Source organism: Sycon ciliatum, chromosome 9 (assembly GCF_964019385.1).
Source record: "Sycon ciliatum chromosome 9, ocSycCili1.1, whole genome shotgun sequence".
In the NCBI taxonomy this organism is placed as follows: Eukaryota; Metazoa; Porifera; class Calcarea; order Leucosolenida; family Sycettidae; genus Sycon; species Sycon ciliatum.
Window position 1 is genome coordinate 8,475,226 of NC_088651.1, and position 21,452 is coordinate 8,496,677.

Sequence of the window (21,452 nt, forward strand, 5' to 3'; positions counted from 1 at the left end):
CCTCCGTCCTTGTGGATGCGGATGACGTCAGCAGACAGTGAGGTGGCTTCTTCAACGGTGTCTGTTGAGTCAAAGTAGTCGTCCATGTAGTGACGCTCGACTATGGCAGTCTGTAGCCGAGGCGACGTCTGCGGGTGGCTGTGAGCATTGTGGTTCTTAACGAACATTGCCGACGAAGGGGACGACGTCGCGCCAAATGTCATTGACTTCATCCTGAAGACATCAGGTGGTTGACTCTGATCGGTCCGCCACAGGAACCGTTGGCTGTCTCGGTCGGCTTCACGGATCTGAACCTGGTGGAACATTTCGGCAATGTCGGCACCAAACGCAATACGGCGCTCCCGGAAACCGAACAGAACCGTTGGCAGTGGACGGAGCAGGTCTGGCCCGGAGAGCAGCGCATCATTAAGGCTCCTCCCACCTGTCTTTGACGCCGCGTCAAAGACCAATCTCAACTTTCCGGGTTTATTCGGATTCACCACGTCAGGTGGTGCAGGTGGAGCACGCGCAGTCGGCGGATTGGCTTGTGGGACCTGACCCAATGTCTGGTGCAGCACTTGTTCATTCATGACCAGCTCGGACCACGCACGATCTAGCTGTTGTCGGGGTTGCAGCTCCCTAGCACCTGGCGAATCACCGAGGCTCGTCATGGGTACAGTCATGAATGGGGCTGCCTCCGCGTTTAAGCGGGTTACTGGACGTGGCGCTGACTGGCCTACAGGCGGAGCTGGCGCTGACTGGCCTACAGGCGGAGCTGGCGCTGACTGGCGTACCGCAGGAGGCGCTACATACTGAGAAGCAGGCTGGCCAGCTGCAAATGTGACCTGATGCCTGACCGGCTGCGGGGGAGCACTGTCTGAAGGGGCAGCTACACTACATGTGTGCTCCGCAGGGTGCAGAATGCCTGGCGGTGCCCTGTGCTCCGCAGGGTGCAGAATGCCTGGCGGTGCCCTGTGCTGCGCAAACAGCTCCCGGGTACAAGAGGCACTCTCCACAGCAGCACAGGCGGACTGTGCTGTGTCAACAATGGGCGGCTGATCGGGGACGTAGGAGACGTCTTGGGTTACCCCGGTCCTCACCCGCTCTGCTACGCGTGCCACTTTAGTGCTAGGGACAACAGTGGCAAGGGCTGGCTGCAGTGCCAGGCTCCTACTACTACCGGTAAGTCCACTGAGGACTGAGCTGCCTGCTCTGCTGCTGGCATCTGCGATTTCTGCCAGCACAACTTTTAGTTCCAAATCGACCAGCGTCTTTTTGCGGGCCAGCTCCTGCTCCTCGAGCGCCTGAAGTTTCTTCACTGCTTCTAGCTGAGCCTGCGCTTGAAGCAGTCGCCGGCGGGTTGCTGAGCTGGACGACGCACGCAGCACCTGGTAAGACATTATGACACTACTGCTAGACTGACAGTTACTGAAACTGCGGCCGGACTAAATTGACAATCACAAACAAAACAAATTGACACTACGAAAGAAGACTGTACTGAAGCTACAAGGTTGAGTCGAAGTAAGGCTCGAAGGACCAAATGTTCCAGGCAAGAATTCAAATTCCGATACACGTGCACAGGCACACTCTCCGAACGCAAATGGGACAACACACCATTACTAGACGTTCTGGATTTCTCCTTGCAAACACACTTCAACCATAACCGGCATAACTCTAAAACCAAAACTGCAAAAGGAAGCAAAAAAGGGCCAGCAAAGGCACAGCGCGCTTGCGCCACGACATACACGGACACGTGACACAAAAGGCATCATAGCTAGTGCGAGCATGACTCATAGTCATAGCTCAGTCATACAGCACAGCACAGTTGTACAAGCGCATGATCGCGGGTACAAAGGGTTTCAAAAATACAAATAAATTATCATGAGAGCAGCTCAAACAACTACACGTTCGAAGCAGAAACAGAATAGAAGAGAGACAGAGAAGCAGAGTAGAACACGACTAGACAGAAGGAGAGAATTATGATTCCAATTATCAGCGTCAGTAGAACAATAGCATGGCTGAAAACTGGAGCATCTCCACGTGCGCGCTCGCAGCAATGTGACTCAGAGACAGAGGAAGATGAATAAATAAACAGACAAGGTAAGGTCAAAACGAGAATCATTCAAGAGGCTGTCTTGAAACAATTACAGAACAGGTGAGTGGCGACAACATGAGTGGCGACAACAACCGGGGACATGTGAACTTCAGAGAACAGGTCAGGCACGAGATTGTGCGGTGTTTAGAAAGAGAACTGCATGATCTGCGGTTAGAGTTGCGCCGGCAGGCCCCGCTTTGCTCCGGAAACAACGATTGCAGGTGTGAAAGTGGAGCTGACATTGGCTGCAATCAGGTGGGCGAGGTACAATCTGTCTTGGAAACTGGAGCCTCACCAAAGCTGGGAGAACAATTGTGCAATTCAAGTCCGCCTCGGCTGGCAAACCAACGATGACGCGTTTAACGACACACAGCACCCAATTGTTCACAGGTGGGCTTCAGACGCTCTTCCCCGCATTTGTGCCAACGAAGTCCGCACTGACTGGCAAAAGTCGCTCACAGACTGTCCAACTTGACTGTCGTATCAAGTTGCAAGCGCCGTGCAACAATGGCATCCGAGATGGACTGGATCCACTCGCCACATTCAGCTGTGAGGCCGTACCAGTCCGTGTATACTTCAAATAGAAAGTATGGGAACCCTGAAACTCACCAAGGTGGCAGGTACAACAATACACCTTCAAGGAGTCAAGTCCGTTGGCACCAGACTCAACACTATTTTGGCATAACTATACCCTACAACCGAGGCATTTGGTACACAAACCCACACCCACACTCACACCCACCACATCACTCACATGCACACGCACCCGCACAGACACATGCTGGAATATTGCTATCTGCAGCCTTCCACTGATAATAATTGTAAAAGCAGAAGTGATTTTAAAAGCGCTCGTGTCTTACCTGATCCTTTGTTGTCTTACGCAGTACGTAGGAGACTAGATACTTCACAACACGCGGTCCATTCTGCTTCGCCGCAATGTCCAATGGAGTGTCGCCATTCTGGAACAGGGCAAATGTTTAAAAAAAAGGAACACTAAAAATGATAACCGCAATCAACGAGAGAGCTTGGAAGCTCAGGGCCCTACGCTATGCTTTTATGCTTTTTTGCCTAGCTCATCGTACATGTTATTAGAACTGATGGAAAGGTTTTTTTCCGTTGATTGGCCACATCATTGTATTGCAAAAACGTTTCAATCAGTTTGAATATGAGTTAGGCAAAAGTATTTGCAGAATTTATTGCGGATTGTTATTTTTCTCTAATTTCATCCACTTTGGGTTTACTCCTTCATTTCTTTTTATCTCCTTATACTGCAAATCAACAAATTTTGGCCGATGAGAAACTTTGGCCGATCTCGAAGCGAACCTTTTCGCCGTCATTAAACTTTGGCCGATTGGAGTTTCCATGTGCGCAGCTGCAGTAGCACGACGCGAATCAGCACGATTAAGCCTCCTATGCTCATTTCTTGCATTTGTGTCGTCCAACGTTTCCTGTGACAGGCGCTGACTCTGCCGATCACGGGCGTTCTGGAGTTGACGGGATGTCTGTCCTGACGTTTCCTGTGACAGGCGCTGACCCTGCCGATCATGGGCGTTCTGGAGTCGACGGGGTGTCTGTCCTGACGTTTCCTGGGACCGGCGCTGACTCTGCCGATCACGGGCGTTCTGGAGTCGACGGGATCTCTCTTCCGACGTTTCCTGTGACCGGCGCTGAATCGCCCGTTCACGCTTATTTTGGAGTCGACGGGATGTCTGTCCTGACATCGAAGAAAAGTCTTCGATCGAATAGACCAAAACACGATTCGAATGCCGAGGGCTCAGGCGATCATCCTCGTTCGAATCGTGTTTTGGTTGACTCGAAGACTTTTCTTCGATGTCTCAGCGACATCCCAAAAGGCCAAGCTCTAGCCAGCAGAGCCTGGAATTTTTGTAAAGCGTTCCTGTGGCAGCGCAACTCCTGCTGCCGGTCCAACAGGAAACAGTGGGAGTGGTGAAGTCGCTGTTATTCCAGTTGAACTTTCGGAGCGGACTGACAGTCACACTCCGCCAGACGTGGAAGAACCTGTTGTCAGCGAGCAGCCAGAACATGAAGAACAGTGCACAGTGACAAGTACGCTGCCTATGTAAAGGATGCTTTGAGAGCGGTGATAAATTGTTGGACTCGCATAAATAATTGCAGTTGATTCGCTCACATAACGGCAAATTTGAAGTTTACAATGAACATTTTTGCTGCGTGTACAGAAATACTGCTCGTGGTGTGTGAGATTTACGGCTTGTTGTTGTTGTTGTTGTTGTTTATTTTACTTCACCAAATGAACAGGCAGAGATGCCTTCTCACCTGCCCATAGGACAGGTTCTCACAGAATGATGAAGGGATGATATGCAAGGGAAAACAAGAAATGATAATAATATAAGACAGAAAGGACCAAAAGAAGAAAAGGAAATTTTTATATGAAGACAATTTCATGGAGTCAGAAATAGAAAGACAATAATTTCATGGATTCAAAGAATAAAAAGACAATTTCATGGAGTCAGGAACACGTGGTTGATTTTATAGACATGCATGCACAAATGATTGATAGATGAGAAGGTTGGAATTTATGGCAGATAATAAAAGTTTAACGAGGATATTCACAAAGTAAGTATATCAATGGCAGAAAGAGCTTTTCGGGAGGGACCAGGGACACGTATCACTCTAAAATCAGAAAGGAGAGCGTTCCAGAGAATGCTTCTCCGAAACATCATGGTCGATCGTCTCGCAGGCCCACGAAGAAAGGGAACTTGAAGCAAGTTCGACACTTGTCCCCGTGTGGTGCGCTGATCCTCCGGAACAGTCTCTGGGGCCATTCGGGTGAATTACTGTTGAAGAAGGGGGCTACAGGAGGAGCTTCTTGACATCGGTTTTCAAAATGGCTGACCTGGTACAGTAGCATGATGTCATCTACCCCCACCCCATCCCGCCTTGATCCCGGCCGCAACCCCCCTCCCCCCCCCCCCCTCAGGCAAATCCTGGACACACCACTGAAACGTGTTCTTCTCTGCACTCGCGGCTCACCAGCGGCAGCAACTCACTGTCCTTGACAAGCGATGTGTTCGCTGCGTAGCCAACCTGCCCTTCCCGTCTAATACCACTCCTATAATATTATACACTCGCCTTTCCCTGTAATTGAACGTGCCAAATGCAAACTCTGTTTCCTTATGCACCATGTCCACACCAGCAGCATCAGCTCTCTTCTGAAATATGGAGTAACCTCTAACCTCCCAGTAACACCCGTGGCAATGACAATTGCAAATACGTTGTGCCGCTAACTCAGCGAACATCTGGCGACAGCATACCATTGGTTTCCGCCGCCTGTCGCCAGTCGCCTGTCGATTCCAGAGTACTTCCATACCCAACACCAAATGTGCTCTCCGACAAACCACATTCATGACACCAGCAGCATGACACTCAGAGTTAGGGCACATAGTGATTCCTTCACATAACAGTTTTTGATGAAGGGAGAAGAGAAGGATCCAATTGGGATCTGTTGTGACTTTTAAATTTTGATGCCGAAACAGTCACGAGAAAACTGGCATTAAAACCTAGGGAATAATCATTGGGAAAAAAAGCTCTGTAAGCTCTGCATTGAGCACTTTTCCAGCATGTTGCCAGCATACTCTTTGTTTTCTTCATACAGTGAGTTTCCAAGAAATATATTATCACAGTACTATATGTGGAAGAGAAAAAAAGACATATGGATACGAGTTAAGAGTAACTCTCCATCACTGTAACATGATACTATATTCAGTCAAAAAGTGCAATAACTGGGCACAAAACTGACAGAGTACTGAAATATTTGACGTCCTGGCACCTAGCTTCAACACATCTCCATAGCGCTAACCGACAGCCTTCCAACTTGGAAGGTTCAAGGTTATGGTCGTTGCGCTTGCCTTCCCCTATTTGGTCTTTCCATAACCTTGAACCTTCCAAGTTGGAAGGCTGTCGGTTAGCGCTACGGAGATGTGTTGAAGCTAGGTGTCAGGACGTCGAATGTTTCAGTACTCCGTCAGTTTTGTGCTTAGTTATTGCACTTTCAAGACTGTATATAGTATCATGTTACAGTGATGGAGAGTTACTCTTAACTCGTATCCATATGTCTTTTTTCTCTTCCACATTTATTTATGGCTCAACATCCGAGTTTCAAACAGTACTATATTATAGTATTACAGGGTGCGACAGAGCTCTCGGCCATTGAAGAAAATGTTGAGTCACCTCCACCACCACACTGCGCTCTTTAGCCGACTAGACCCTCCTGCACACAACCATCACCATTGCGAGGACACTTCCGTAGACGATATTGATAAACTCCTTCAGACAGCTGTTTCGCTAATAAATAGCTCATCAGTGAAGGTAAATGTTGAATGATTAAAAATATAGACCAAACTGCTATTATATAGGGGTTTCCACATACAAAACTGGCATAGCTGAGGTGATAACGCGGGAAAAGGAAAGTGTGAAGTACTGTCAGACAGCTGTTTCGCTAATACATAGCTCATCAGCGAAGCTTTGGAACACCCTGCCACAGGAGCTCACGTCCACTCGTTGTCCAAACTCGTTTAAAGGGGAAGTATACCCTAAAATCAAATTTTCACCAGTTGTAGTCTTCGGGGTGCTGAGTCGAATGGTCTTGGTCCGAGGAAGCTGAGACGCTCCCTTCCTACTTGAATCCCAATCGAACTCGCGCACTTCCACCGAAACTGGGTGACTGCGCCCTACTAGATGGGGATTTGTATGCAAAATGTCACTAAAAGCGCCATTTCGTTCTTATAAAAGCACGGATGACCGCGATTGGCCCATATGTTGTAGTCTTTTGGACGCTGAGTCGCCTGGTTTTGGTCCGAAAAGGCTGCGATGCAGCGTTCCTCCTTTATTCCCAATCGAACATGGTTGAACAAGCGGTCACGTGCTCCTGCGTACACCAGTCAGCTGGTCACCGTGCCTGCAGGGTACAACTTACTAACCTGTTTGACCTTTTTTGGGTGCAGTCCTGTCACTCGAGTTGAACTCGAGTTGAACCTTGGTGTGAAAGTTGTCGCCTGCTGGCGCGGTGACCAGGTGATTTGGGCACCCAGGAGCACGTGACCGCTTGTTCAACCATGTTCGATTGGGAATAAAGGAGGAACGCTGCATCGCAGCCTTTTCGGACCAAAACCAGTCGACTCAGCGTCCAAAAGACTACAACATATGGGCCAATCGCGGTCATCCGTGCTTTTATAAGAACGAAATGGCGCTTTTAGTGACATTTTGCATACAAATCCCCATCTAGTAGGGCGCAGTCACCCAGTTTCGGTGGAAGTGCGCGAGTTCGATTGGGATTCAAGTAGGAAGGGAGCGTCGCAGCTTCCTCGGACCAAGACCATTCGACTCAGCACCCAGAAGACTACAACTGGTGAAAATTTGATTTTAGGGTATACTTCCCCTTTAAAAGATTGCTGAAAGCGTTTTTCTATGGTTAATATAGCCTAATAGTACCTCCCTCTGGCGTCGGCCCTCATTTTCCCATTATCCCCCGATTGTTAATTCTATTCGAACTTGGTTTGCAATTACCGTAATTTCCAGTACATATATTTCCCATTGACTACTGTCTTATTTTCTCGAGTACAGCTTTATCGAGCCACATTTCTTTTTATATTCTATCGCCATCATAATATTGAGCATATATGCCCGTTTGGTTTGCGATGTAAAATAAAACTTCAAACAAACAAAAAACTCTGTAAACCTTTGAGCAGTCACCCACCTCTAGGAAACAAACCCCGCCTCTATCTCTCTCTGTCTCTCTCTCTGTCTCTCTCTCTCTCTCTGAGTGTCTCTCTCTGTCTCTGTCTCTCTGTCTCTCTGTCTCTCTGTCTCTCTGTCTCTCTGTCTCTCTGTCTCGCTGTCTCTCTGTCTCTCTCTCTCTCTCTCTCTCTCTCTCTCTCTCTCTCTCTCTCTCTCTCTCTCTCTCTCTCTCTCTCTCTCTCTCTCTCTCTCTCTCTCTCTCTCTCTCTCTCTCTCTCTCTCTCTCTCTCTCTCTCTCTCTCTCTCTCTCTCTCTCTCTCTCTCTCTCTCTCTCTCTCTCTCTCTCTCTCTCTCTCTCTCTCTCTCTCTCTCTGTCTCTGTCTCTGTCTCTGTCTCTGTCTCTCTCTCTCTCTCTCTCTCTCTCTCTCTCTCTCTCTCTCTCTCTCTCTCTCTCTCTCTCTCTCTCTCTCTCTCTCTCTCTCTCTCTCTCTCTCTCTCTCTCTCTCTCTGTGTGTCTTCGTCCCTCTCTCCCGAGGTGTCTCTCTGATGATGCTTCATGTTAGTTTGTCACCTTGGCCCACAGATAAACAATAGTTCATGCACGATATGCTATCATTTTGCCACTTTGATGCTACTGTCTCCGAAACACGTATTCACGAGATTAAAAATGAATTGGTTCATCTCAAAGATACCCTTCACGTCTCAATGTTCCTGTGGAGAAGTGTGCAGTGGGTAAGACCATTGCAGCACAGGGTAGCAGTTTCACAGCTAATTTCAGTTATTTACTTCATGAGATGCGACGTACCTTGTCAGGTTGGCTTGGATTGGCGTTGCTGTCTAGTAGATGCTGCATGCAGTCGATGTGACCAAAGTCACTGGCAGAGTGAAGTGGTGTCTTTCCCCACTATATACAAGTGTAAATTCAGCAAGTAGCCAACAAAGAACATGGCTCACTATGAGAGGTGGCTGTACACATTGAATGCCACATGTTCATCTGTGGAGGATACATTGATATGAAAGAGGGCAAGTGGCAGCTTTGAGCCTGTTGATTCCAAAAGACTTCCGAAGCCATCACCAAATTTTGGTCGGAGAGCACATTTAATGTGCTCTCCGACCAACCACATTCACAACACCAGCAACATTACACTTCGAGTTAGGGCACGTTGTGATTCCTTCGCATACGTGTAACAGTTTTTATTGAAAGAGAGAGAGGGGGTAAAGTCAGGATCTGTTGTGACTTAATTTTTATGCCGAAACAGTCATCGGACAGTTGGCATTAAAACCTACGGAATTATCATAGTGAAAAAAACTTGCACCCGGCACACTGAGCACTTTCCCAGCAGTTTACCAGCATAGTCTTTGATTTCTTCATGCAGTTAGTTTGCAGGAAATGCATTAGCAGAGTATATTGAAATGGCTGTTCCATCACCTACTTTATCGGGTCGATCTGGGTTAGCTCCGGCATGCAGTAGATGCAGAACGCAGTCGGCCTTGTTCCCAAAAGTGGCTTTGTGAAGTGGTGTACGTCTATCCTGTGATGCAGCAATAAGTATAAGCAGTAATAAACAAAAGAAAACTTCTACTGACTTGCAAGACTCAGGGTAAAACTGGTCTATCACTCTGATGGTATGTTTACTAGCATAGTCTTACAGTTACTTCGCAGGAAATGCATTTATATCAGAGTACGTTCGGGCCTGATTGGAAATTTTTATTTTCATTGCTATCAGGTTCGGCCTCATTTTCTCTGTGCTGCGCTGATGAGTTCAAAAAGAACGAAACAGCATGCTGTCCGCAGATTGAGTATTTTGCTCCTGCTCTTGTAGCATTTGAGCACTCTTGCGTGGGGTAGTGCCTTTGCTGTTTGCGTTATGCAGAGCTCACTGACTTGTCAGTTTGAGCACTCTGGCAAGGTACGTTCGGGCCTGATTGGAAATTTTTATTTTCATTGCTATCAGGTTCGGCCTCATTTTCTCTGTGCTGCGCTGATGAGTTCAAAAAGAACGAAACAGCATGCTGTCCGCAGATTGAGTATCAGAGTATAATAATAATTATTGAACTGTTTGTTCCATAACCTACTTTATCGGGTTGATCTGGGTTAGCTCCGGCATGCAGTAGATGCAGAACGCAGTCGGTCTTGTTCCCAAAAGTGGCAAGGTGAAGTGGTGTACATTGATCCTGTGATGCAGCAATAAGTACAAGCGGTAATAAACAAAAGAAACCTTCTATTATCACTCCCCCCTCACGTGACCGCGGACTCCTGCATATACACTCACACAATAACCACACAACTGTTTGGGGATAGCATGCTTCTTGTATTATGCCAAACTTGACACGCTGAGTCCAGTTTGACTCAGCTGAGTCCCTAACTGCTCATTTCTGCTCTAACATGAAGCCGTGCCTGGGAGAAGGGTAAGAGCGAGAAAAAAATTCTGGCCTTCTGCAAGCCATAACAAGTAGTGAGTGGCGGCTGTGTAAAGTCACAACCGTGAAGTCGACCGGATGACGGTGAGTTTCCGGCACACATCTTGCTCTGCTGCTCCACCTGCGCATACCTGATACGGTGGTGCGCTTACGGGCTGTCTGGGCCCCAGAAGCCTCCCTGATTCGCCACGGGGTGCAGTCAAAGCACCTGTATATGTATATCACTTCGGTGATCCAAATGCGACTGCAGCCTTGCCGGTCGCCCACCAGCCTGCCGCCTACGCGACCAGCCTGAGTCTGGCCCTGCCGCATTTGGCCCTTCTAAACGCTGCGATCCGGTAGACAGCTCACTAGGCTGCCAAATACCTGACTGGCTGGAGGACAGTTCTATACTGCACGGCAGGGCGCCCAGCTCAGGTCGCATGCAGTAGCGACGTGAGCTGGGCGCGGTGAGGGTTGGTGATAACTACAGTTTCCTCCTTCCTCCCCCGGAAACTTCCATCTAACTTGCAGCACTCAGGGTAAAACTGGTGTATCACTCTGATGGTGTGATTACTGCAGTATATTTTACAAATCAAACAAAGAGAAGTTCTCAGTCACATGTACTTGTGTGTCCACTATATTGTATGTATTACATAGTCTCTACACTATCTATCACAATACTAGGTAGAACACAATGTTCTTCAACTTTCATAATCGGACAGGTTTAGATCAGCAAAAATGAATTAGTTCATCTCATAGCTCTCCTTCACATCCCAGTGTTCCTGTGGAGAATTGTGCAGTGGTTAATACCATTGCAGCACAGGGTAGCAATTTCACAGTTTTGTTTGTTAAAATGATTCATGAGATGCAACTTACTAGGTCAGGTTGGTTTGGATTGGCATTATTGTCCAGTAGATGCCGCAGACAGTCGATATATCCCCACTCACTGGCATAGTGAAGTGGTGTCCTTCCATACTATAACACAAGTGTATGTTTAGCAAGAAGGCAACAAAGAGCATGGCTCAATATGAGAGATGTTTGTACATATTGTGTGCCGCATGTTCATCGGTGGGGGATACATTGATATGAACGAGCGCGAGTTGCAGGTTAGAGCCTGTCGATTCCAGAGTACTTCCATACCCAACACCAAATGTGCTCTCCGACAAACCACATTCATGACACCAGCAGCATGACACTCAGAGTTAGGGCACATAGTGATTCCTTCACATAACAGTTTTTGATGAAGGGAGAAGAGAAGAATCCAATTGGGATCTGTTGTGACTTTTAAATTTTGATGCCGAAACAGTCACGAGAAAACTGGCATTAAAACCTAGGGAATAATCATTGGGAAAAGAGCTCTGTACCCGGCGCATTGAGCACTTTTCCAGCATGTTGCCAACATACTCTTTGTTTTCTTCATACAATGAGTTTCCAAGAAATTTATTATCAGAGTACTATAGTATATTAAAATATCTCCATAACCTACTATATCGGTCGGATCTGGGTTAGCTCCGGCATGCAGTAGATGCAGAACGCAGTCTGCCTTGTTCCCAATAGTGGCACGGTGAAGTGGTGTACGTCTATCCTGTGATGCAGCAATAAGTATAAGCAGCAATACGTATAAGCAGTAATAAACAAAAGAAACCTTCTATTATCACTCCCCCCTCACGTGACCGCAGACTCCTGCATACACACTCACACAATAACCACACAACTGTTTGGGGATAGCATGCTTCTTGTATTATGCCAAACTTGACACGCTGACTCAGCTGAGTCCCTAACTGCTCATTTCTGCTCTAACATGAAGCCGTGCCTGGGAGAAGGGTAAGAGCGAGAAAAAAATTCTGGCCTTCTGCAAGCCATAACAAGTAGTGAGTGGCGGCTGTGTAAAGTCACAACCGTGAAGTCGACCGGATGACGGTGAGTTTCCGGCACACATCTTGCTCTGCTGCTCCACCTGCGCATACCTGATACAGTGGTGCGCTTAAGGGCTGTCTAGGCCCAAGAAGCCTCCCCGATGCGCCACGGGGTGCAGTCAAAGCACCTGTATATGTATATCACTTCGGTGATCCAAATGCGACTGCAGTCTTGCCGGTCGCCCACCAGTCCGCCGCCTACGCGACCAGCCTGAAACTGGCCCTGCCGCATTTGGCCCTTCTAAACGCTGCGATTTGTTAGACAGGTCACTGGGCTGCCAAATACCTGACTGGCTGGAGGACAGTTCTATACTGCACGGCAGGGCGCCCAACTCAGGTCACATACGGTAGCAACGTGAGCTGGACGCGGTGAGGGTTGGTGATAACTAGTTTCCTCCTTCCTCCCCCGGAAACTTCCATCTAACTTGCAGCACTCAGGGTAAAACTGTTGTATCACTCTGATGGTGTGATTACTGCAGTATATTTTACAAATCAAACAGAGAAGTTCTCAGTCACATGTACTTGTGTGTCCACAATATTGTATGTAATACATAGTCTCTACACTGCATATCACAATACTAGGTAGAACACATGTTCTTCAACTTTCATAATCGGACAGGTTTGGATCAGGAAAAATGAATTAGTTCATCTCATAGCTCTCCTTCACATCCCAGTGTTCCTGTGTATGAGATGCAGTGGGTAAGGCCATTGCAACACAGGGCAGCAGTTTCACTGTTTTGCTTATTAAAATGATTCATGAGATGCAACTTACTAGGTCAGGTTGGTTTGGATTGGCATTGTTGTCCAGTAGATGCCGCATACAGTCGATATGACCCCACCAACTGGCATAGTGAAGTGGTGTCCTTCCACACTATAACACAAGTGTATGTTTAGCAAGAAGGCAACAAAGAGCATGGCTCAATATGAGAGATGTTTGTACATATTGTGTGCCGCATGTTCATCGGTGGGGATACATTGATATGAACGAGTGCGAGTTGCAGCTTAGAGCCTGTCGATTTCAGAATACTTCCAAACCCAACACCAAATGTGCTCTCCGACAAACCACATTCATGACACCAGCAGCATGACACTCAGAGTTAGGGCACATAGTGATTCCATCACATAACAGTTGTTGATGAAGGGAGAAGAGAAGGATCCAATTGGGATCTGTTGTGACTTTTAAATTTTGATGCCGAAACAGTCATGAGAAAACTAGCATTAAAACCTAGGGAATAATCATTGGGAAAAAGCTCTGTACCTGGCGCATTGAGCACTTTTCCAGCAGTTTGCCAACATACTCTTTGTTTTCTTCATACAATGAGTTTCCAAGAAATTTATTATCAGAGTACTATAGTATATTGAAATATCTCCATAACCTACTATATCGGGTTGATCTGGGTTAGCTCCGGCATGCAGTAGATGCAGAACGCAGTCGGCCTTGTTCCCATCAGTGGCACAGTGAAGTGGTGTACATTTATCCTGTGATGCAGCAATAAGTATAAGCAGTAATAAACAAAAGAAACCTTCTATTATCACTCCCCCCTCACGTGACCGCGGACTCCTGCATATACACTCACACAATAACCACACAACTGTTTGGGGATAGCATGCTTCTTGTATTATGCCAAACTTGACACGCTGAGTCCACTTTGACTCAGCTGAGTCCCTAACTGCTAATACCAAGGCCAACTGACCTCCCCTGCACCGTTCAGCACGTTCCTGCCAACAATGTTTACCAGGAACTTGACAACAGAAGTAGCATTTCTTCTGCAGGCACTCCTCAGCAACTTTGCCTGCAAGAAAACAAAACACAGCGCAGTCGAACACTGTGCACTAAATAACAAACAGAGCAGAGAGCACTAAACAATTCGCTCTTTCTGTACTAAAAACAAGATTCCCGTATGCTCGTCATGAAACAATGCAGCATACCAAATGGCAAAATTTATTTTAAAGGGCAATACAGTGGAGTGCCAATTACCCGCACACCTTGGGCTGTCTTCAGGGGGTTTGGTGGAGGAGAATGTCCGGATAAGGGACATAATCTAAACACATACACATTCCCTCGTGACAATTCACGAATGCGCCAACGCAGCAGAACCAGGCAGAAGGACGATCTGAACATGTAAAATTGCCAAACGTTTTTGTTCCCTTCCTTACAAGGCAATACAGGGAATGTTGAAATAATTCAAAGACTAGAAATATAAAGACAACAAATTTGTAAAAGATTAAATCTAACACTTTGCGAAGTGAGAATGAAAAGGATGGAACCAGGGGACTAAAAAGCACATTTACTCAGTGGGTGAAAAAGAAAGAAGGCAGGAGAATACGTCCCATGGTACAACTAACACAGTCATGAGGACTAGCAACATGTAACTACAAAAACAACACATTATCCTTTAGAACACACAGCTCAGGGTGCACCTTACGAATGTACAATGCTTCCGAAACTGCAACATACAATTTTGATCTGCCACGAGTGACGAAAGACGTAACATGATATCTGTATTCAACTCACGACATCTAACATTGCTTGACAAGTGACCATTGAGATCCCACGTCCATCTGGTTGAGTTTTTCTCCTGCCTTGGACACCTCGGTTAATCTTTCGACCCGTCTGTTGCCTCTCTAAGCCTGGCTCCCGATGACCTTCTGGCATGAGATAATTCCATTGCAGATCAGCTCACTTTGGTCTTCTCCAGTGACCTTCACCGTTTCCTCGAGTTCACAGTAGTTGCCACTTCCAGTGTTGCTGTCTGAGAATCACTTCCACTGTGTCTTGTTCTTGACTCCTTGTGACTCTTGCAGTTTCCTACGTCTCCGTTGAGATCTTCAGTGGTGTAGCAGGTTGCCCACCATGCCCGTAAAGGAGGGGGAAGTCAAGGACGGACAACCACACAGAGCCTGAGGCCGGATCGTTGACAAATTATCCAATAGCTCAGCAACATGTTTGCGTGAGCAACCTCGACGTGTATGGGTGTCACGTGCATCAGGGGGGGGGGGGGGGGGGGGGCAAGATGTAAAGACACATGTTGACGAAAGCGTGTGAGCAAGTGTTGCACCATTTCACCTACATACCGCTCTTCACAATGGCGATACTGAAAACAATTTTACACTGTTCGGACCGTCCTGTTCTTTCCTTTCTTTACGTCGGTGCATGCATGAATTGACATTGACAAATTTATACACGCACTAAACTTCTTCCAAACTCCGTCATTCACTTTGCCGCCCAACCTGGGGCTCGAACCCTTGACCCTGAGATTCAGAGTCTCATGCTCTACCAACTGAGAAATGTCGTCCAGGTTGTGACGAGCTATTACCCCCTCGCGACCACGCCAATCAAAGTGCCAACAGTTTTGGCTAGAGAGAGTACATTTTGAAGAGAATTTGAGGAGATGACTGGACGAATGACATGAAGACACAAGACAAGACCAAGGAATATCAATCATATCATTGAGGCGTGAGGGAAAGGTGCGGATGTGGAAGCGAAAGAAGTGCAAATTGTGCTACGATCAGTCCCGAACGAGGACAAGTACAGAAAGTATGTATATGGGGAGGGGGGGGGGGGGAGAAGGCGGTACAGCAGCATGTAAAAAGGGGAGATGAAAACCCATGTGCAGCAAAAGACGGTGCAGCAGCATGTACAACACATGTACAACACATGTACAACACATTTACCACAAAAACTAGCCGCATTTGGCATGCCACGCATCAAGAGTGCATAACCCTCCAAGAGTGTGCAACCCCAACTACGGGGTCTGCGACGGCGGAACTTCACATCACGTGACGAACCCAGACACATTATTTGCACCCTGTGCATGATAGATACAGGGTTGTACGCAACCCTGCTTTGGGTTCAACTTTCTGGTAGTCACTTTGCACTGTTTGCCAGAGTAACCATTCGATCCATGTCACGTGATGTGAAGTTCTGCCGTCGCAGCACAGTATAGAGGTTATGCAGGGTTTATGTACTCTTGCATGCTGATGAATTCACCGCCACTAAATTGTAGCCTGGTCTACACCACACGGCTAGTTGAAGCTTTCTCTGGCCAGTGAATCACTATTTTCCAGTTTTTCAGTTTTTTTTGTCTTTTCTCTTTTTGCACACCACATCACATACTCTGGCTTGCACTGCCTGTTGGTAGCCACCCAGGAGAATGAAAGAAGAGCAAGGAGAAGGATAACGAGAAGAAAGACATATGTGACCATGATCGTCGGGAATTGAACCCGTAACCTCTCGATTGGAAATCGACTGCACATACCACTGCACCATACATATGCGTACTTACAGATATACACACACACACCATTGACCATTGGACCATTGGACGCCCATCGCCAGAGGCGATGATAGCGATGCTACAGCAGAAGCCATAGCAACTTGTGCTGGGATTGCACCATTCAACAGCTTGCAAGGCTGAAGAATTGACCACCACTATTCAGCCTGGTCTACACCACATAGCTTTGAAGTGGCTTTTTTCTGGCCAGTGAATCCCTACTTTTTGGTCTTTTTTTCTTTTTTTTCCCGCACACACATCACACCACATACTCCGGCATGCACTGGCTGTTGGTAACCACCCAGGAGAATGAAAGAAAAGTCAGGAAGAGTCTGAGAAAGAGAAGAAAGACGTGTGTGACCATAATCGCACACACACACACACACATGCACACACACACACACATGCACACACATGCACACACATACACATACACACACACACACATGCACGAATGCACACACACACATACACACACACACACGCGCACACACGTGCGCGCGCACACACACACACACACACACACACACACACACACAGGTCGACACTCATGCAGCAACACATGCTCATGCAAAGATCATTCTTGCCCAAGTCAACACATTCTAAAGTTCTGCATACCAACAATGGATCTCCCCTGGCGTCCTTTTGGAGTTTGATTTCCTCTTTCAGAACACCACCTTCAAGTATTGCTGCTTTTAGATCCTCCACTTTATCCTCCGTAGCGTACCAAAGGATCCGGTCGACATTCACTGCTGCCATCACAGGCATCACTGTAAGGCACATTAAAAACAAACTTACCCACCAAACACACCATGTCAGAATACACACCATGTCAGAATAGACACCATGTCAGAATACACACCATGTCAGAATACACACCATGTCAGAATACACACCATGTCAGAATAGACACCATGTCAGAATACACACCATGTCAGAATACACACCATGTCAGAATACACACCATGTCAGAATACACACCATGTCAGAATACACACCATGTCAGAATACACACCATGTCAGAATAGACACCATGTCAGAATACACACCATGTCAGAATACACACCATGTCAGAATACACACCATGTCAGAATACACACCATGTCAGAATACACACCATGTCAGAATACACACCATGTCAGAATACACACCATGTCAGAATACACACCATGTCAGAATACACACCATGTCAGAATACACACCATGTCAGAATACACACCATGTCAGAATACACACCATGTCGGAATACACACCATGTCAGAATACACACCATGTCAGAATACACACCATGTCAGAATACACACCATGTCAGAATACACACCATGTCAGAATACACACCATGTCAGAATACACACCATGTCAGAATACACACCATGTCAGAATAGGAGAGTTGGTTTCTTGTATTATTCAACAGCCGAAAGGTATCGTTCCACAGTTTACATCAGAATACAACATCGTAATGAATTGCCCAGTCTCTTATAGTGACGCGGAGCAAGGGATATTAGGAATAGGAATGATCAAGCCTCTAATAGTGACCTACAGTGCATTTCAAAACTATAGACGCGTAGGGTTTTTGAAATATTTCAAATTTGGTTGGAACCTTTTGAGAATAGTTTTCGGAATATTGCTCAGGATTGCTCCACAATTACTCTCATATAGTTTCTAAAGGATTGGATAACAGACGCCCAATTTGGAAAAATTTATGCACAAAGTGATCACAGATTTTATTTGGTATAGATGCTGGCATAACGGTTTTTGCCTAGGTACGCGTCTATAGTTTTGAAATGGACTGTAGAGCATGTGAAGGGGTTTTTGATTTAATAGTAAGAGCACAGTCTCATAGTGTTGTTCTGGCAACAGCAGTGCCAGCCAAGTTGCTAATACTTGCAAAAGTCCTCCACATCACGAGGGCAGAGCCAATTAACTACTTGTTTCCTGTATCATACATAATCTTTCTCACGCTATTTATGCCAACGCCTGCGCAGATCCAGCAAGGCCAAGTGAGAGAGAGAGCAGAATATGCAGCAGCAGCTATGCGTTGGGGTGGAAACACGGTTGGGTGGCAATGACCCCCCCCCCCCCAGCTGACATCGGCTGACCAAGGACTCCATCTGTCGATCTCCCAAGCAAAGGTGAGATCTGCTGCGAAGAAACTCAATTATGGAGTAGCTACTGGCAATGACAAAAAGCCCGGTGAATGCATCCTGCCCGTGCATGCCCGTGGTAGAGGGGACACTCAGTTCGATACCGGAACGATTTGACAGCAAAAAACATGGGCAAGATTGCACGGATCTTCAATACACACAAACAATCAACAATCCAACAAAATATCCTCATGAATAGCACTGGCCATGGGTTCTAGCCAGGTCAAAATAGTATGGGGGGGGGGGGGGAACAGTTACCTCGTAACCCATTTTTTCCATTTTCAAAATAACTGTCTTGCAATGCGAAATGCAGCATAGATCTAAAGGGCGAACACCTGACTTCACCGCAGACAAATGTGCCTTTAATAACCCTCTAGTACTGACTATCGACTGTATTTTTGTTGAATGGCATGAAAAACACTACAATCGGAAAATAAGTAAGGCACTTTTTCACAGGGGTGCACAAACAGAGTAGGGGGAGGGGGATAACACTCCGGAAATTACTTTGCTTCTTTCCATGCTGACTTCACACTCATGCATTGTTTCTCTCTTTTCCGTTCCTGATCCGGATACTGTATGTATGAGTATGATTTATTCCGGTAGCTATGCAATAGACATTACTTAAGTATCGTCTGGTGCTAGCCAGGGTCCACACAGCTTTAATTTCGTGTTTAGTTGTTTGTTTGCGCCATCGGCATGCCTGGCGCTATCCCGTACCGTACCATCAAGGTGTGTGTCTGTTTTGTTTGTGCCGTCGGCATGCCTGGCGCTATCCTGTGCCTGTCCCGTGCCATCAAAGCGAGCTGGTCATGGGCCCATGGCCACAATATTCAAATAGGCCTTTCAAATGCAAGATCATAACGTGAAGCAACTTGGAAGAATGAGTATGTATGCAAAGTGTTTCGGTGGAATGCATGCAGGGCGATAGTGCGGGTTCGAATCCTAGGTTATGTCTTGAAAATAAAATAGGAGAAATGAAAATTCATAACATCCCTATAATTTTTTCCCTAGGTCATCAAGGTGGCAGACGGTGTCATAATACCCTTCAATGACAAGAGAAAGTTTATTTCTTTTGCTCAGGGCCCTACGTCATCATGCATGTTATTCGAACTGATGGAAACTTTTTGCAATACAATGATGTAGCCGATCAGTTCGTTGTGGTTTGGTTGGGCATTGTAGCCGTCATTGTCGACGTAAAACACTATAGCCGATCAATGAAAAAACATTGCCACCAGTTCTAGTAACATGCATGATGAGCTAGGCAAAAAAGCATAGCGTAGGTCCCTGAGCTTCCAATCTCTCTCGTTCCCGTAGCTATGCAAAAGATATTACTTTAAAAGTAACGTCTGTCGCTAGCCAGGGTCCACAACGCTTTATTTCGGTGTAGGTATGTGTGGTGGTGCCTTTCACATGACGCGCCATGGTTGGCGAGGTATAGGCTGTCGAAGTGCCTACGTCACGCTGGCCAGGCTTGTCGCAGAATAAGCACGTTCGTTCTCCACGGCCATACCGATCACGTTGCCTCTTTCGGCGAGGACAGTTCCGCTGAATATGTCCAGGCTCGTGGCACTGGTGGCAAAATACACTGCGGGACGCTCCTCCAGTACCTCCAGTTGCCGCACTGGCGACCACCATGGGACTGCGAACACAACCAGCATGCATAGCCTGTAGAGCACGCACCTGCTCCACACACTCAGACGCTTTTAATTTCTTCCCAGCAGTGGCCATACGCAAGGGCTGGATAAATTCTACGGGCAACCCACTGATGAACTGTTCTATGACCACAGTATACTCGTCACCAGTCGCGCTGTGACCAGACAGGCCCAGCAACCGCTGCAGATCGGCGACGTACGCGCCCACCGACTCATCGGGTTTCAGCTTACGCTGTACAAACAGGCCGTATGCCTGCGACTTCGTCACGGCGAACGCAGATGACAGCTTGCCGGACACAACATCTGGATCTGCCTTGTCGGTGTACGACAATCCATCATACAGCAGAAACGCGTCGCTGTCCACAAAGAGCGGAAGGTGTTTCATCTTGTCATCGTCCGACGTCCATTTGATATTTTGGCCAACACACCAAATTTCGAGCGAAATGCATTGAAATCGTCCCCCTTGCCCTTGAAGGGACGAAGGAAATTGTCCAGCTTGAGACTCATACTGAACAGAACACACTATGAATAATGATACTAAACGCTGCTTGCGAGAAACAAGCACGGGCATCGACCACTGCCACAAACGCAGCAACACAGGTGAACACTACACCACGAACGACCCAACGATCCTCAAATCCAAGGCGGGTTTCAGCACCACTCTGTTGTGTAACCATGGTACCGCAGGCACAACAATTATTCACCACTACTACTCCGCACATGCACACAGCACTCACAACGGCGGACTCAGACAGTAGCGTAAACGAGAGAGCTTGGAAGCTCAGGGCCCTGCGCTATGCTTTTTTGCCTAGCGAGAGTCAACTTTCTCTTTGCATTCGAGGGTAATACGACACCGTCTACCACCTTGATGACCTAGGCAAAAAAAGCATAGGTATGTTATAAATGTTTCATTTCTCCTATTAAAAAAAAGACATAAACTGGGATTCGAACCCGCACTATCGCCCTGCATGCATTCTCCGATACCCTTCGCATACATACTCATTTTTCCAAGTTGCTTCACTTTATGATTTTGCATTTGAAAGCCCTATTTGAACATTGTGGCCAGCTGTCTTTGATGGTACGGAACGGGACAGGTACGGGATAGCGCCAGGGATGCCGATGGCACAAGCAAACAAGCAAACAAACAAACACGGAATTACAGCTGTGTGGACCCTGTCTAGCGCCAGACGTTACTGAAGTAACGTCTTCTGCATAGCTACGGGAATAAAAGGACTGATACTTGGAAATGAATTACAGTCAAACCTCTTTAGGAC

The 21,452-nt window shown here is 46.9% G+C and overlaps 2 protein-coding genes across 5 annotated transcripts in view; both read right to left on the reverse strand.

The window, feature by feature from the left end:
• LOC135824920 (uncharacterized) overlaps nt 1-2,917 on the reverse strand; it is a 7,068-nt gene extending 4,151 nt beyond the window's left edge. The window contains exons 1-2 of the mRNA XM_065337664.1: nt 755-2,917; nt 1-700 (exon numbers count right to left, since the gene is read on the reverse strand). The exon at nt 1-700 is cut by the window's left edge and continues 4,151 nt beyond it. Of these exons, the coding sequence (XP_065193736.1) occupies nt 1-700; nt 755-1,379 (1,325 nt within the window). The 5' untranslated portion in view covers nt 1,380-2,917. The remainder of the gene's footprint in view (nt 701-754) is intronic.
• Nucleotides 1-17,248, reverse strand: part of LOC135824918 (uncharacterized) — a 44,790-nt gene extending 27,542 nt beyond the window's left edge. The window contains exons 1-10 of one of the 4 annotated variants that reach the window (XM_065337660.1): nt 17,001-17,248; nt 13,803-13,901; nt 13,489-13,587; nt 12,881-12,979; nt 11,679-11,777; nt 11,069-11,167; nt 9,866-9,964; nt 9,223-9,321; nt 8,595-8,693; nt 2,935-3,033 (exon numbers count right to left, since the gene is read on the reverse strand). In XM_065337660.1, the coding sequence (XP_065193732.1) occupies nt 2,935-3,033; nt 8,595-8,693; nt 9,223-9,321; nt 9,866-9,964; nt 11,069-11,167; nt 11,679-11,777; nt 12,881-12,979; nt 13,489-13,587; nt 13,803-13,901; nt 17,001-17,213 (1,104 nt within the window). In that variant the 5' untranslated portion in view covers nt 17,214-17,248. The remainder of the gene's footprint in view (nt 1-2,934; nt 3,034-8,594; nt 8,694-9,222; nt 9,322-9,865; nt 9,965-11,068; nt 11,168-11,678; nt 11,778-12,880; nt 12,980-13,488; nt 13,588-13,802; nt 13,902-17,000) is intronic. The other 3 variants (XM_065337661.1, XM_065337662.1, XM_065337663.1) reach the window with 3 other exon arrangements.
• Nucleotides 17,249-21,452: the final 4,204 nt, after the last annotated feature.